The sequence below is a fragment of the Macrosteles quadrilineatus genome, unplaced genomic scaffold (assembly GCF_028750875.1).
Source record: "Macrosteles quadrilineatus isolate MER2022 unplaced genomic scaffold, UCM_ALF_1.0 Scaffold_4__1_contigs__length_99947679, whole genome shotgun sequence".
In the NCBI taxonomy this organism is placed as follows: domain Eukaryota; kingdom Metazoa; phylum Arthropoda; class Insecta; order Hemiptera; family Cicadellidae; genus Macrosteles; species Macrosteles quadrilineatus.
Genome location: NW_026542597.1, coordinates 9,969,411 through 9,986,786, shown reverse-complemented (window position 1 = coordinate 9,986,786; position 17,376 = coordinate 9,969,411). Strand labels below are relative to the sequence as shown.

General features: G+C 36.8%; 1 protein-coding gene across 1 annotated transcript; it reads right to left on the bottom strand.

Annotated features, from left to right (window-relative positions):
• Positions 1 to 283: 283 nt before the first annotated feature.
• On the bottom strand, positions 284 to 4,941 carry LOC128992572 (prefoldin subunit 2). Its single transcript, XM_054416217.1, has 4 exons — positions 4,899 to 4,941; positions 4,659 to 4,863; positions 2,917 to 3,040; positions 284 to 632 (listed from the first exon to the last, which is right to left on the bottom strand). The coding sequence occupies exons 2-4, from the start codon at positions 4,808 to 4,810 to the stop codon at positions 465 to 467; spliced, it is 444 nt and encodes a 147-aa protein (XP_054272192.1). The 5' UTR covers positions 4,811 to 4,863; positions 4,899 to 4,941; the 3' UTR covers positions 284 to 464.
• Positions 4,942 to 17,376: the final 12,435 nt, after the last annotated feature.

Genomic DNA, 17,376 nt, shown 5'->3' with positions numbered 1-17,376 from the left:
ATGTCGGTCTTAGTCACTAAACCCCATGGTTTCGAAGACCTTGATGGCTTAGTTATAAAGTTTCCCATATGGGCATTGAGAGCTTGTTCCATGAAACTTTAAAATGAAGCCATCAATGTCTTCGAAACTACGGTAGTTGAACTACATGATACAAATCACTCAGCGATGTAAAAGGCAATGTAACACTTTTATTGTATAATTAAACGTGATTTAGAGGCTATGCCAACTCTCTAAAACATTGAATACGGCCGACTCTTGGTTCATTTGGAATGAAAGATAGTAATATATTTCCAAGTAGTTTATTACAAAAGAGCAATAGAATACAATAAATAAAGAATTAGTCTATCAGTATTAAAATGTAAACGTAAAGTTGAAATAACTAGTGTTAATAAAATATTTCATGATTTTAAAGGAAAACAAAGAGTTATCATTGTGCACCTTAAGAAGCATTATGCACAACAAAATCACAACGGGTTAACCATGACGTTTCTTGCAGGGGCTTCCACTTTTTTTTCTGATGAGCTTTCCTCGTCTTGTCCCTTTACTCTGATGCTGTGTTTTTCTTTGAACTCATTTATTTCAACTCCTTTCTTTGTCAGCTGTTTGTTCAATGACTCGATCAAGTTTGTGAGCTAATAAAAGACAAAAAATATACTAAAATACATATCAACAGTAAATTATTTACTCATTTAGTGGAATCTAGAAAATAATTTCCAACAAACTTGGACACAACATACTCATTGTTGTTTGCGATCAGTGGACATAAAACAACTGTAAAAAAGATGTGGTCACAAACCGGCAAACTGGTCACAGGTGACAGATAGTCAAAAAACGTTGATGGAAGTTACTTTGCCAACACCCAACCTCACACTGCTCGGATAACAAAAGGCCACCTGGGAAAGTTAAATCAAAATCTAGCTAACAGCGACTACCATCTCTTCTTACATATAAAGTAATGACTGGGATCTTGCAGTATTGGTTCTGTGATGATGAAGAACTGAAAGATGTGGTCACAAACTGGCAAACTGGTCACAGGTGGCGGATAGTCACAAAACAAACGTTGATGAAAGTTACTTTGCCAACACCCAACCTCACACTGCTCGGATAACAAAAGGCCACCTGGGAAAGTTAAATCAAAATCTAGCTAACAGCGACTACCATCTCTTCTTACATATAAAGTAATGACTGGGATCTTGCAGTGTATTGGTTCTGTGATGATGAAGAACTGAAAGATGTGGTCACAAACCGGCAAACTGGTCACAGGTGGCAGATAGTCACAAAACGTTGATGAAAGTTAAGATTAGGGATGGACAGGTCCCGAAATTTCGGAAAATTTTCAGGAAAAAATATTCCTGATTTTCGGGACGGGATTACATTTGATTCGGAAATTTTTCGGGACGGGATTTGGTCCGATCGTCGGCGATTTTGCCGCTTCGCAAGTGATGATAACGCCGCTATCGCGAGAGATGTTCCGCGAACGCAGGAGGCAAAGTCATTTCGACAATCGCGCCGTGACAGCGGAGTCATACCGACGATCCGCCGAGACCGCGAGTCATCCCGACGATTGCGCCGTGACCGCAGAGTCATACCGACGATCGCGCAGTGACCGCGGAGTCATACCGACGATCATTCCATGACCGCAGGCAGAGTCATATTGACGATCATTCCGTGACCGTGGAGTCATACCGACGATCGTGCCGTGATGATGACGCCGTGACCCCGAGTCATTTTGACGATCGCACCGTGACCGCGAGTCATTTTGACGATCGCACCGTGACCGCGAGTCATTTTGACGATCGCACTGTGACCACGAGTCATTTTGACGATCGCACCGTGACCGCGAGTCATTTTGACGATCGCACCGTGACCGCGAGTCACGTGTTTCTATAGGTACCTGTAAATTGGTTTTTATAGATAGTGCCACAAACGGTAAAAATTGATTTCGTTTGTCTTTTTTGGTAACTGCAATACTCGAGACTTTCTTTTTATGCTCAGGAAAAAATCCCGTCCCGTCCCAAAAATTGGGAAGGAAATAAAAATCCCGTCCCGTCCCGAACTAAAAATTCAATCCCGTCCATCCCTATATTGAGGTAATTTTGAAATAATGAAATGATTAAGTGCGTTTAACAGAATTACAAAGGCCTCATCACTCTTTCAGAAATGATTCAATAGACAAGGAATAAACGTAAGACCTGGTAGTCAGAAGAAGACTCTGGAGAGAATGGACTTTTTCACCCTAAACCTTTTTTCCTCTCTTAAACTCCTGTTTTCTATCTACCCGCATCAAAATTTTATCAAGACAGTAATTTCCAATCACGGCCCTACCAAGATCATCTCCCACTCTCACAGCAAAACTGAGAGTGTCTCCAACTCATCCTAACATATCATCATTGTCTCTTGCGATCATGGCAATATATTGACATTTTCCCGCCATCAAGGAGACATCACGAACACCTCTGATGATCGCAGCATTCCTCCACAGTTGCAAAGACATAATCATCGCCTCTGATGATCGCAGAAATGTCTCAGTCCCTACCTTCGCAGTCGCGAAGACATAATTATCACCTCTCATGATCGAAAAATAGCTTGACATCCCTCCACGGTTGCATACCCATCACCTCTGTCTGTGTGCCGCAATTTATTGGCATTCGCCCAGCCGCCATAAAGAGATCATCATGGCCTCTCAAGAACGTGGCAATACTATGGTATCTCCACGCATTTGCAAAGCCATCATCTTTGCCTTCCATGATAGTGCCATTATCTTGACATATTCCTAGCGATTGGAAAAACTAGACAAGACCATAAGAACTTTTCAACCTAACCAAACGTTCACTAGGCTAACATATAAATAAATTGTAGACATAGAAAAATATATTTTAAATACTTAAACTACATACAATTGACAAGTAATAATACCTGTTGTTTATTTGTACTTAATACTGGTAAAACTTCTTTGACAGTTTTCTCACACAAGACTCCTCCAACCATCCTGAAGCATTTCCTGTCTCCATCCAGATCTTTCAAGGTGTCAATAACTATCCTGAAAATAACACGAAATGTACTCAAAGCAGATTTAACAATTTTTATTTAAAGATTTAGATATTAAAATTCAAATTACAATTTATGTAGGCTATATGACACTATTGCATTTCTAAAAGAAATCTCAATAAAGAAGACAGGCATTATGTCTTGTGGACCAAGTGGAGGCAGACAAATTGATTTTGATAGTGTTTTACTAGTTTCACTCTTATTCCGTAAACGGGACACCTTATTTTCTAAGCAACAGTACCTCTAGATAACCATAGGCCTACCGGTATCTTATTTCACACAAGTTAAGTTAGACCTGGCATGAATCTCCAATTAATTTTTGTTCATGGCAGTTCATTGTGACATTTATTGGGCGTCTCACAGCAGTTGAAATATTACAATTAAGTTACTATTAACACTGACAATTAAGCCTATACTGTTTCAGGAAAAATAAGTAAGTTACCTAAATATCCAATTTTAGGCCAATATGCTATCTACATTTTTTGCTTAGCCCTGTGCAACAGTTTTTTTTTTTTAAGGGAGAGGAGAGAAAATGCTTTTACGCACACAGGTAGCCAGTCACAGACTACTCACTAAAAAACCCCCTCCTACTCTGTTGGACACAGACCTGGAATTTGTTTGTCACATTACTTCAAGTCAGGCCAACATGTGACCTAAGCCCTCAGGGCTCTCACCGTTTTTGGCATTTAGAGATACTTTATGACCTACACCGCATCCCGATCGAGGTTCTTGGCGCGGAGAATACCCTGGATGTAATGTGACACACAGGTCCAATTGTCCTCCGTCATCTAAGCTTACTGTCCACGATAACCCCTAGGTACTTGGCAAAACTTGGCAGAACGAACGGTCTGGAAATCGACGGCCCCTACCTATGTCAATCCGTTTTTTGTTAATATTACGATCTCAGTTTTGCTCCAAGCAAGCAAGAGACCGTGGTCTGCCATCCATGCGTTTATGGTAGGCCTACGCATAACTCGGTTCAGCTTTAGCTGAGCCAACTCAACGGTACATGCAGCTATCAAAACTGCAATGTGATCTGCGTACCCAACCAAAACAGTTTCCTCAGGCATCTCAGACCTCAGGAGGCTGTCATAGACGACATTCCAGAGGTCTGGGCCGAGTATGGAACCTTGGGCAGCACCGGAAGTGACACTCATCGTCCGTGGGCCTTCTGAAGTGTCATACATGAGGAGGCGGAACCGGAGATAAGTAATCCTCTATGATACGCATGAAGTATGCCGGAACGTGGAAGGTGTTCTCCAGAGCATCCAGCATATCGCACCACCTCATGGAATTAAATGCGTTTCGCACAACGAGTGTTACGAGCAGCACAACCCTACGAGAGTAGTTGTTAAAATCCTCAGCTCTCATAACGGCTTGCTTCACCTCCTCAACAGCGACAACATGTGCAACAGTAGGACTAAATATACCGTTAAATTAGCCCTAGGTTAGTTCTGCAGCAATATTTTTTGGTATTGATGTTTAAGGGCCAGGATCGATGGCCAAACACTAGGCCTATCATGGTTTTCTGTTGATGGTCATCCCTAGACTTAGCCGACTTAACTTAGCCCTACTTAAAATTTGGTTGAATTTATTGAGATGTCACTTACTTGTGTTCATTGAGATCCAATTCCAATTCTGATATCTTGTTTGCTAATTGTCTCTGTTCATTTCTGAGGGCCTGAAAAGTATTAAGGATTTCCTCATTGGCAGCATTTCCTTTATTAGGCGCTTTCTTCTTGTTGTTGGCAACAGTGCTCATTTTCCTTTCTTCTCCTAAGAAGTAATTAAAACTATGTTTTTGTTAAATGCCGCCTACCTCACTATCAATAAGATATTATAACTTTAACTTACCTAACTCGAATTTCGAAATAGACTAACCTCAAACCTGTAACTTGTAGTAAGAGTAAAAGGTAAGAAAAAGAAACTGAAAGTTATGGTTTACGGTTTTTTTTATATATTTTGCCAAAAATGGCCGGCTTTGCTTGGTAAAACAATGCAGCCACGTGGTTCAATATTTTAAATATAACTTTTTAATTTTGGTTGCTTTCTTCGGGTTAGTATTGTCATCTAAAATGAACAGTTTGTTTTAGTTACATGGCTGTACAATTGTCAATAATTTATTTATTGGTTGTACCATTGACCACACCAGCCCAGCACCAGGGCATGATGATTTTTATTGGTTAACTAGCTGTTGTACCCGTGCTTTGCAACGGGAAGAGGACACAAAATAGAAACATTTTAATTTTTATCTCTTGCATATAATAGTTACAGTTGTATCCGCCAACGCTTTTAGAAACAAAATTCAACTTTTATGGCCTTAATAGAAACGTTTAAGTTATGACTTTTAAATCTGGTAAGTAGTGGATACCACCATTTTGGTTTTGATTAATTTTAAATCTTGTGTAGGTTGATATGAGAAAAACTGACCAAATCTTCGAGTAAAACGATGACATACATGATTTACCAGATTTACATTCATCTCCCTTAATTACACATCTTTTAATTTATTATTGACATTTTGAAGTTGCAAAAATACTAATTATTAAATTTAAATAGATATCTTTATTGAGCGGAGCGAGCGAAGCGAGCGATGCTCTTATACGTCGACTTTTATGCATTTCGTAATACGCAAACTCCTCCTAGACGGCTGAATCAATCGTTTTCAAATTTTGCATGGTGATAAAGACCATATCGGTGAGTGCCAACATCTATATAGCGTTAAAAAAGTCTCTCAGGAATCCGTAGAAAAATGAAACTGAAAATCACATTTTTTTAACATTAGTCTTATGGGTTGCTAGGTAACCATGTTGGCTGAATTAAATAACAAGTAAAAAGTAAACAAAAGATTTGAAGTTTTAGCATGTGCTCATAATAAGCCAACTACCCACAGTATACTAGGAAATTACAAATACAGTACAAAAGGAAAAACATCACTTGTTAATATTGAGCAAAGATTATACTTAAGATTACTCGATGCGACGATGCATTGTAGTCAAGGGTAGCAGCACAGACAATATAATACTTTATTGTCTGTGGTAGCAGTGCGAAGTCTAGGATCTGTTTATGACGAATACATAAAGGTATCTGCAATCCTAAAATGCTATGGGAAGGGAAGGAAACAGGTCCGTGACGTAGGAAGTAGTGAAGGAAGTAGTATAGGCAATCATAAAATGCTATGGGAATAGAGGGAAACAGGTCCGTGACGTAGGAAGTGATGAAGGAAGTAGTAAATGCGAGCAGTCCGGAGTGTGGGGACTGTTTATGACGATAAGATTAGGGTATCTGCAATCCTAAAATGCTATGGGAAGGGAGGAAAACAGGTCCGCGACGTAGGAAGTGGTGAAGGAAGTAGTCAAGGCGAGTAGTCCGGAGTGCGGGAACTGTTTATGACGATTAGAATAAGGTATCTGCAATCTTTAAGTGCAATAGGAAGGGAGGGAAACAGGTCCGCGACGTAGGAAGTGGTGAAGGAAGTAGTCAAGGCGAGCTGTCAGGAGTGAGGGAACTGTTTATGGCGATTAGATAAGGGTATGGGCAATCCTAAAATGCTATGGGAAGGGAGGGAAACAGGTCCGTGACGTAGGAAGTGGTGAAGGAAGTAGTCTAGGCGAGTTGTCCGGAGTGTTGGAAATGTTTATGACAATTAGATTAAGGTATCAGCAAACCTAAAATGCTACGGGAAGGGAGGAAACAGGTCCGCGACGTAGGAAGTGATGAAGGAAGTAGTCAAGGTGAGCTGTCCGGAGTGTGGGGACTGTTTATGACGATTAGATTAAGGTATTTGCAATTCTAAAATGCTATGGAAAGGGAGGAAAATAGGTCCGCGACGTAGGAAGGGGTGAAGGAAGTAGTCTAGGCGAGTTGTCCGGAGTGTTTGAAATGTTTATGACAATTAGATTATGGTATCAGCAAACCTAAAATGTTACGGGAAGGGAGGAAAACAGGTCCGCAACGTAGGAAGTGATGAAGGAAGTAGTCAAGGTGAGCTGTCCGGAGTGTGGGAACTGTTTATGACGATTAGATTAAGGTATTTGCAATCCTAATGCTATGGGAAGGGAGGAAAACAGGTCCGCGACGTAGGAAGTGGTGAAGGAAGTAGTCAAGGCGAGTAGTCCGGAGTGTGGGAACTGTTTATGACGATTAGATTAAGGTATCTGCAATCTTTAAATGCAATGGAATGGAGGGAAACAGATCCATGACGTAGGAAATTGTGTAGGATGTAGATGTGTGGATTTATGCATCTCCAATACTACGGTGCTTTCAGAGTGAACTAATGATTTTCCCCGAGCAAAGCTCGGTCCCCAGGTACTATAATCAAATGACGACACTAGCTTGAGGTTCGTGACGTATGAAGAGGTTAAGGAAGTAGTAAAGGTGAACAGTCTGGAGTATGGAAACTGTTTATGACGATTAGATTAAGGTCACAACGTTCCTAAAATGCTACGGAAAGGGAGGGAAACAGGTCCGCGATGTGGGAAGTGGCGAAGGAAGTAGTCAAGGCGAGCTGTTCGGAGTGTGGGATCTGTTTATGACGATTAGATTCAGGTATCTGCAATCTTAAAATGCTATGGGAAGAGAGGGAAACAGATCCGCGACGTAGAAACAGGTGAAAGAAGTAGTAAGGTGAGCAGTGTGGAGTGTGGGAACTGGAAACCGTTTGTAGCAGTTTTAATGTATCTGCAATGCTGAAATGCTATGAGAAGGGATGGAAGCATGCCCAAGACATAGGAAATTGTGAAAGAAGTAGTAAAGTCTAGCAGTACGGACAGTGGGGATGTTTGTTGCAATTAGATTAACGTATCTAAAATACTAAAATGCTATGGAAAGCGATGAATACAGGTCCACGACGTAAGTGGTGAAGGAAGTAGTAAAAGCTGGCAGTGCAGAGTGGGGGAACCGTTTGAGCAGATGGATAAATGAATTTGTAATACTTAAATGCTATGAGAAAGGAAGGAAACAGGCCAATGACGTAGTAAATGGTGAAGGAAGTAGTAAGGCTAACAGCGCAGAGTGTGGGAACTGTCTTTGGCAATTAAATTAATGTATCTGCAATCCTAAAATGCTATGGGAAGAGAGGGAAACAGGTCCACGACGTAGGGTGTGGTGAAGGAAGTAGTAAAGGTGAGCAGTGTTGAGTTTGGGAATGGATTAATGTATCTGCAATGCTAAAATGCTACGGGAAGAGACTGTAGACTGTAATATGTTAAAATGATTACGAAGCACAAATCGATACATATTTTCGATACATGCAATCGTTTACAATCGAAATTTACAACTGAGTTGACAACAGCTGATTTTTACTCCATAGAGGCTAAAAACGATTTTTACTCCCTAAATATTAAAAATGCTACTTTAGACCCGCAGCGCATGCATGAAAAAATACTGTTTTACTGCAGTAAGACAAAAACAATATAATATGAACCCTTGATGACTCCGCTCAATTTTGTGGATGCCTCTGCGAACGCCACCTAGTATTTATATTAAACTCTTCTTTATATTAAATTACAAATCCTTTCAGTTTTTTCACTCACAATAAATCATTAGCAAAACTAAGTCAGCTGTTATAAACTTTAGAAATATTGCTGTGCCTTATCAATACAGTCTTTTGAAATATTAAAGAAACTATATCTATAGGTACTATAAAAAATTTCAAATAAATAATTTAGCATTAAAGACAGCAGGCAAAACTAATATGATTATCAAATCATCAAGGACTAAAAAATGAAATAGCAAATACAGTATATGTTTCATTGCATCTCTGATTCTACTATACAAAAATATCAACAAACAACTCAATATACAAACCAGTTCTTTTAATTAGTTCCATCGTCCATTGCCTTTGCATGTTCACACTTACCTTTAAGAAAACATAGTAATAGATATTTCATTGATTTTTATAAATAAAAGAACACTGTGTACTGCTTAGTTTTAGTTTTATGATATTTTCCTTGGTTTAATTTAATCAGTGGTGTGGAAAAACACAAATAATAAATGTATCAAATAAAGTAAATGTGAACTGAAAGCTATGTTAAGATAAAATAAGAGTATTTTGTATTACCATTTGATAATTAAATATAGTTACAGATATACAACAGATTTTAGAAAACAAAAATAAACGACAATTTAGTTATTGATGATATTTTTTTAGTTTAATTTAAGCATAGGTTTAGCAAAACACAATAACTTAATTTACATAAATATACATTTAAAAAACAATGTGATGTGCAAGTTATGTTAAGTTAATCTAACACATGTGAAGCAGTTAGAATTTATTTAAAGTAGTTTCCAAATTCATACAAAACATCTATAGGCTACATTGTAATTTTCATACTGTTTCCATGAAGACATATCAATAACATTATTTTCATAGCTTTAACACTTTAAAATATCCAAAGCAGAGCCGGTGTTGATACAGCAACGGTTATAGAATCTTTATTTTCATAATCATTGAAATAGTTTAAGAATTAATAATCCATGATAAAAGATTAGATTGAAATAAACCTACCTCATAGTTATAGAAAATATTATGTTTAATTTCTTTGTATCAGCTGTCTGAAATTGTGAAATATGCAGTTTAGCAGTTCTTCTTGTTTATGTTTAAATGTCAAAGCAAATGTAAACAAACATTGTTAGTGTTCTCATCACAGCCATGGAGACCAATCAATATTTACTTTTAAAATGTTCACTTTAGAACGTTTAAAGCCAAAGGGGCAAAGCCTACGGTCAGTATCGAAATGTGAATAGTCCTATAATGGTCCTTGGTATGGTAGTTATATTTTTGTAAAATTGAAGCCCAGTTGGTTCAGTAGTTTTTGCACCTATTAGTAATACACATACAGACACCATTAGATTTTTATATAATAGTATAGATATAGATATAGATTTTAAGATGTTGTCCTATGTGCCGATTTTAAATTCAAAGATTTAAAATCCGCGCCAGGCAATGGACAAGTCAGTCCAACATGACGTAACGCGGAAGGATACGAACTGAAGACCGTTGGGAGCCGTGCCGTGTGCAAACGTCTCGTCGTCACTCGTGGCTCAGTACTCGCGTAGTCAACATGTGAAGTCGCGTTTTGTCGCTGGTGTAGGACGAATTTATTAATATCTTATTTCGTAGCTCGGAAATTAGCGTTCGGGCGGAAATTGTACGTGCATCAAACGATCGCAATTGTCAAAATTTCGCCGAATTGCATTTGGGGGTGTGTTTTATTAGTATTAAGTCGAGACAGTTGAGATGCCGGATTGATTGTTCGCGTTCGTGATGAAAATTCGTACATGCATCATATCGATAGCAAATGTCAGTTTCTAGCGAATCGCGGGTCGTCGTGACGGTATTTTCAATTGAATCATTAAACGCCAGCTCGAAAAACAAGAATTAATAAGTCCTACACCAGAAAAAACCGTGTCGTGATATTCCGCTCGGTCAGACAAAAAGTCAAAATTACCACGAGTCAGTTTTTAAATGTTCGGTACGCGTGAATCTTCGTCGGAATGAATGTTAATGTGTCGACATGTGTACGTAAGTAAATGTTTGTGTTATTTGTGTTTTAGTATTAAAATAGTCTTGCCAATCTGCCACATTTTTTTCACATGTACCACTCGTTTTACAAGTTATGAATCATGTTTTGTTTGGTCTGGGATTTTCATGTTTCATTTGGTCTACTTAGAGCACATGGTCACGATTCAGGATAAAATGTTTTATTAAATTTGGTCATGTCATACAAAGAATTTAAGTTATAATAGTGAACCTAGTCAAATGAAAATTATTTATTAAATTGAATTGAAATGGTATATTAATTTAAAGAGCAATGTTTATCTGTGATATTATTATTTTTGTATTCTATGTAAAGTCAGATTCTATCATCATCAGTATTATTATTTAAAACGTTTGTATTTCATGTGTAGAATAATTTTTGAATAGTATTACATTTTTTAATAGTGAGAGTTTGATTGTGTAACGTAAATGGGGGTAACAGAGTGCTCGGTCGAAGGCTAGGGTTGATAAAGGGTCATGAGGATAGACTCCCATTAAATTCATAAATATTAAATACTAAATAAAAAAATTATCAAATAATCGACTCAGCAGTCGATTGGCCCCGTTGCACTGATCAGCAAGGAGTGATGTAGATCACAAACCTACATAATAGTCCCTGTTTGATTAAATTGTAAACTGGCCAGTTTGATAATTACGAACATCTTTGGAGAGTCTGGTGATCCAAAACAAATAAATAAAATCATCAAGGCTAGGTTTTCCCGAGACTTTGCAGTTTTAAAAATGAACAAACCGCCAATTTGAACATTCAATCTTGCAATCAATTCTCTCACTCTCTCTTTCAAAATATTGTTAAATTGTGCACAAAAAAGGTTATTACATTGTTTATATTTGTAACTTGTATCACAGCTCAATTCGACTCATTATACAGTATTTTTACAAATCACCATCTTTTCATTATCCTGTGTTTCAGCTGTTAGTATCATTAGTATAAAACTGGTAAAGTAAAGAGGTAAATGGCTTAACTGAAAGAGGTATACAAAGTATTCACAATGAGTGTTGATGATCACATTTTGTAAATATATTTTGACAGTGCAATTTTTATAAGCTCAGTTCATAATATTTAATATTAAATTGGTGAATTCATGAGTAATCGGCTTAACCGAATCCAGTATATATAAACATCTTGAAGTCATACTTTTGATAAATATTTCCTGAACAAACAGTTTCACAAATATTTTCAATCAATATTTCAATATTATTATTTGCAATTTTACAGTTTTACAGAGTATCAATTCATATCACAATCTTTCATCAGAACAGCACATTTTATTTCATGGAGTGATCAAATAGACACATCTATTAGTTTTAAGAAGTGTTAGAATTAAGCTGAAGAAGGTGTGAAGGAGGACAACATATCAGACCTCTCACGGTCCATAAATCGGACTTCTGGGATATTTAAATACAGGGCCCACACTTAACATCTTTATTTCCACTGCGCAGCTCTGTGATTGTAATGTCCTCAGTAGTTCAATTAAAAAGTGTAAATTAAATTCATTAAAACCCCACCAGGGGGCAACTTTTTGTTATACTCACACCTGTATGGAATACCTAAATTGTAGTACATAAAGGTGTGAGGTGATTTTGCTTGATGGAATGATCAATTAAGTAAAGAGTATATTTTGAATGTAAGTAAAGAACTTTTATTTTATTTTATTTTATTTTTTTCTTTACAAAAAGTGATAGCACTAATTTGAGAGGTCTGGTAACAAGGAAGCAGATTGGCATTACTACCAAGGCAGGTTGGCATTGATAAGGGTATCAGTTGTTATCTCTAAGGCAATTATCCACATTGATATTTCTGTGTTTGTTTACTTGTTTATTTATTTGTGTCATATTCGTACAGAGATTATTTATATTTACATTTATATTTACATGTGCAATAGTTTTCAATTTTGAGTAAATAGAGTCAAACTGAGGTCAATTGTTTTAAACATTTTCATAATTACATATTTTGAGAAACAATGAATCACCTGAGTCATGTTATGTAACCACTGTGAGCGACATGAAGGCTGGCCAACAGAGGTCACGTTCCAGCTGTGGTGGGGCGAGAGTAGAACCTACCCGCACAGACAGGCAGACATCGGGCCGTTCACCACAACAATGTCCCCCGCCCCCGCCCACTCCATCGGCAACAGCTGACTGTCGACTGCGCTACGGGTCAATGAACTGATTGTTGACATCTACTCAACGCTGAATGCTAGATAATTCTACAGTGTGTTAAGCGTGCGCGTTTACACCATTCAAATTGTTGATGGATTGATGCAGTTTTGGTTTATGACACAATGTGTCAGTTGACAACAATTTTTATTTCTCAAATACCGACCTCAAAGCAAAATGTTTATTATTGTTAAAGTTTCAGAGTTTATATTTTCTGTTATTCAAATTTCAAATGTTTATGTGTAAAATTGTTTCGTGTTAAATGTATTAAATGTAAATCAATGGAAAAAAAAATGTGTCGTATGAATGAAGCGTCTGTTGCCACGTCAAGCGTCGTCGCGCCGGGTCGAAATTGTCCCGGGATGGAAAAGGCCTTCGTGCGGACCTGAAGGTCGCTCGGGCCAATTTCTTTTGGCAGGGGAGATTTCTGTGCCGATTTTAAATTCAAAGATTTAAAATCCGCGCCAGGCAATGGACAAGTCAGTCCAACATGACGTAACGCGGAAGGATACGAACTGAAGACCGTTGGGAGCCGTGCCGTGTGCAAACGTCTCGTCGTCACTCGTGGCTCAGTACTCGCGTAGTCAACATGTGAAGTCGCGTTTTGTCGCTGGTGTAGGACGAATTTATTAATATCTTATTTCGTAGCTCGGAAATTAGCGTTCGGGCGGAAATTGTACGTGCATCAAACGATCGCAATTGTCAAAATTTCGCCGAATTGCATTTGGGGGTGTGTTTTATTAGTATTAAGTCGAGACAGTTGAGATGCCGGATTGATTGTTCGCGTTCGTGATGAAAATTCGTACATGCATCATATCGATAGCAAATGTCAGTTTCTAGCGAATCGCGGGTCGTCGTGACGGTATTTTCAATTGAATCATTAAACGCCAGCTCGAAAAACAAGAATTAATAAGTCCTACACCAGAAAAAACCGTGTCGTGATATTCCGCTCGGTCAGACAAAAAGTCAAAATTACCACGAGTCAGTTTTTAAATGTTCGGTACGCGTGAATCTTCGTCGGAATGAATGTTAATGTGTCGACATGTGTACGTAAGTAAATGTTTGTGTTATTTGTGTTTTAGTATTAAAATAGTCTTGCCAATCTGCCACATTTTTTTCACATGTACCACTCGTTTTACAAGTTATGAATCATGTTTTGTTTGGTCTGGGATTTTCATGTTTCATTTGGTCTACTTAGAGCACATGGTCACGATTCAGGATAAAATGTTTTATTAAATTTGGTCATGTCATACAAAGAATTTAAGTTATAATAGTGAACCTAGTCAAATGAAAATTATTTATTAAATTGAATTGAAATGGTATATTAATTTAAAGAGCAATGTTTATCTGTGATATTATTATTTTTGTATTCTATGTAAAGTCAGATTCTATCATCATCAGTATTATTATTTAAAACGTTTGTATTTCATGTGTAGAATAATTTTTGAATAGTATTACATTTTTTAATAGTGAGAGTTTGATTGTGTAACGTAAATGGGGGTAACAGAGTGCTCGGTCGAAGGCTAGGGTTGATAAAGGGTCATGAGGATAGACTCCCATTAAATTCATAAATATTAAATACTAAATAAAAAAATTATCAAATAATCGACTCAGCAGTCGATTGGCCCCGTTGCACTGATCAGCAAGGAGTGATGTAGATCACAAACCTACATAATAGTCCCTGTTTGATTAAATTGTAAACTGGCCAGTTTGATAATTACGAACATCTTTGGGGAGTCTGGTGATCCAAAACAAATAAATAAAATCATCAAGGCTAGGTTTTCCCGAGACTTTGCAGTTTTAAAAATGAACAAACCGCCAATTTGAACATTCAATCTTGCAATCAATTCTCTCACTCTCTCTTTCAAAATATTGTTAAATTGTGCACAAAAAAGGTTATTACATTGTTTATATTTGTAACTTGTATCACAGCTCAATTCGACTCATTATACAGTATTTTTACAAATCACCATCTTTTCATTATCCTGTGTTTCAGCTGTTAGTATCATTAGTATAAAACTGGTAAAGTAAAGAGGTAAATGGCTTAACTGAAAGAGGTATACAAAGTATTCACAATGAGTGTTGATGATCACATTTTGTAAATATATTTTGACAGTGCAATTTTTATAAGCTCAGTTCATAATATTTAATATTAAATTGGTGAATTCATGAGTAATCGGCTTAACCGAATCCAGTATATATAAACATCTTGAAGTCATACTTTTGATAAATATTTCCTGAACAAACAGTTTCACAAATATTTTCAATCAATATTTCAATATTATTATTTGCAATTTTACAGTTTTACAGAGTATCAATTCATATCACAATCTTTCATCAGAACAGCACATTTTATTTCATGGAGTGATCAAATAGACACATCTATTAGTTTTAAGAAGTGTTAGAATTAAGCTGAAGAAGGTGTGAAGGAGGACAACATATCAGACCTCTCACGGTCCATAAATCGGACTTCTGGGATATTTAATTACAGGGCCCACACTTAACATCTTTATTTCCACTGCGCAGCTCTGTGATTGTAATGTCCTCAGTAGTTCAATTAAAAAGTGTAAATTAAATTCATTAAAACCCCACCAGGGGGCAACTTTTTGTTATACTCACACCTGTATGGAATACCTAAATTGTAGTACATAAAGGTGTGAGGTGATTTTGCTTGATGGAATGATCAATTAAGTAAAGAGTATATTTTGAATATAAGTAAAGAACATTTATTTTTCTTTACAAAAAGTGAAGTTTATTTTTTTCTTTACACCTACTAAAATCCTGACGACCACGTCGCTGATGCGATACCAGTGGGAATTCTCCAAGTATCCAAGTAAGTAAAGTACTTTGTTCCTTCAACGGGAATCTTTGGTTTTTTTACCATTAAGCTATGTTTTAAAGCCACTGGGCTAGAAATACAATTGGAGGTAGCCCTGGCAGAAGGGTGGCATGTCATACCCATTGACTATATAACACTAGTGACCTCAACCTCATAATGGTATAGCATTGACTATTGGATTCTGAAGTTGTATTGATAGTCAAAGGGTATAGCTTATAATTGCGAATTTTCTTTATAACTTATAATCGTAAAAATGTGGCGTAGCTTATAACGGAGTTTCTCAAAATGTTGCATAGCTTATAATGGCTCAAATGTGCCACAGCTTATAAAATCACGTTTGTTCTATAGCTTATAATTACGAAAACGTAGCATAGCTTATAACGTGTGAGAATAATGTCATCGCGGATGAAGTAGTTGATTGATCATCAGTAAACACACAAATTATCGTACAATGGACATCAAATTATCGTATTTACTAGCAGCAGCTACTTGGCAATAAGAGTGATGTGGAAAGCGAAAAAAGGACCTCTTGTTGATGATTCAAAATTTTCAGTACGGCCGATAAGTAATTAAGGTTGGAAATATCAAAATTCTGTTTTTTATCCATTGTTATACCTTATTTAACATATAACTAGACAGTATCGGTTAAAATATCGGATTAAGGCTGTAAATAAAGGTCAAAATAAAATTTTGTTAGCCTCTGCACGGTCTGAGAAAAGGTAACTATTGTCGTTTAATAACGGCGGTCCCATTTCTAATATTCACTTTATAAACAGATTTTAGTCCAAAAAATTAATTGTCCTGCATTCTAGTGGAAATTTAGAGAACTACAGCAAAGTTCAGTTAACGGAGAACAAAATATCTCACACATTTTGCGGTCCCGACAAGAGCTTTTCTTGCCTTATGGAGAAATAACATAGGGCCAACAAGAGGTCCCTTTTCTGAAATTAATGTGATTTTTATGACATGCTTCAATAAACTATTATTCAAATGAAAACTACTGTGAGTTAAGATAAAAATTTGTATGGTATTTCCTCCAAAGAGGACATTATAAGCGTTCTTTTGATAACAAAATCGTTTCTTAAATACGGAAAAACTGTTTTATGCATATTTTAGATTTTCAAAATAGTTTTTCTGAAAATGACCTTTTTCCATAACAAAATTTCAAAGTCCTGTAACTTTAACAAAAAAAATCGTATATGCATGGGACTTGCGCCAAGTTATTCGGATTTTAATAAGGAATTTAAATATATACATAACTCAAAATAAAAAATTCCGATAGCATATTACGTTTTATATTAACCTATGGTACTATAACGATGTTACTTTTAATATTTCATACTCTATGAAGTGCGACAGTCACCAGTGTGAAGACGGAATGGGCACACGGAAGGGACTAAGGCTAAAGGTGTAGTGACGTCATATCTCTAGTGGTTAATGTCTTCTCTTGAGGCGACACGATTACCGTAACGAAACGATGTGATTTCAGCGGCGTTCGTGGCATAGATGGTAGCGTTTCGGATTGATGTTCAGGAGGTTCGGGGTTCGAAACCCGCCGGTGGCACTAACTTTTTATCGACAAATTTTTCATATCAGCAAGTTTGGTTGGTTAGGTTAGGTTATGACAGTTTAATTTTATAATACTAAATTTTAAAATTAATTTTATAATTAATTAAAAATTATAAGTTATCATTAATTAGATTTTTATCTTATATAGTTTTTATATTATCAGCAAGTCTGGTTGGTTAGGTTATGTTATGACAATTTAATT

Bases quoted from the DNA above. Each gene is read 5' to 3' on its own strand.
- LOC128992572 (XM_054416217.1), bottom strand. From the start codon at position 4,810: ATGAGCACTGTTGCCAACAACAAGAAGAAAGCGCCTAATAAAGGAAAT. The intron at 3,041-4,658 runs GTAAGTGACATC...TGTTATTTTCAG, and splicing joins TTGGATCTCAATGAACACAA to GATAGTTATTGACACCTTGA. The intron at 633-2,916 runs GTATTATTACTT...GTCTTTTATTAG, and splicing joins TAAGTACAAATAAACAACAG to CTCACAAACTTGATCGAGTC.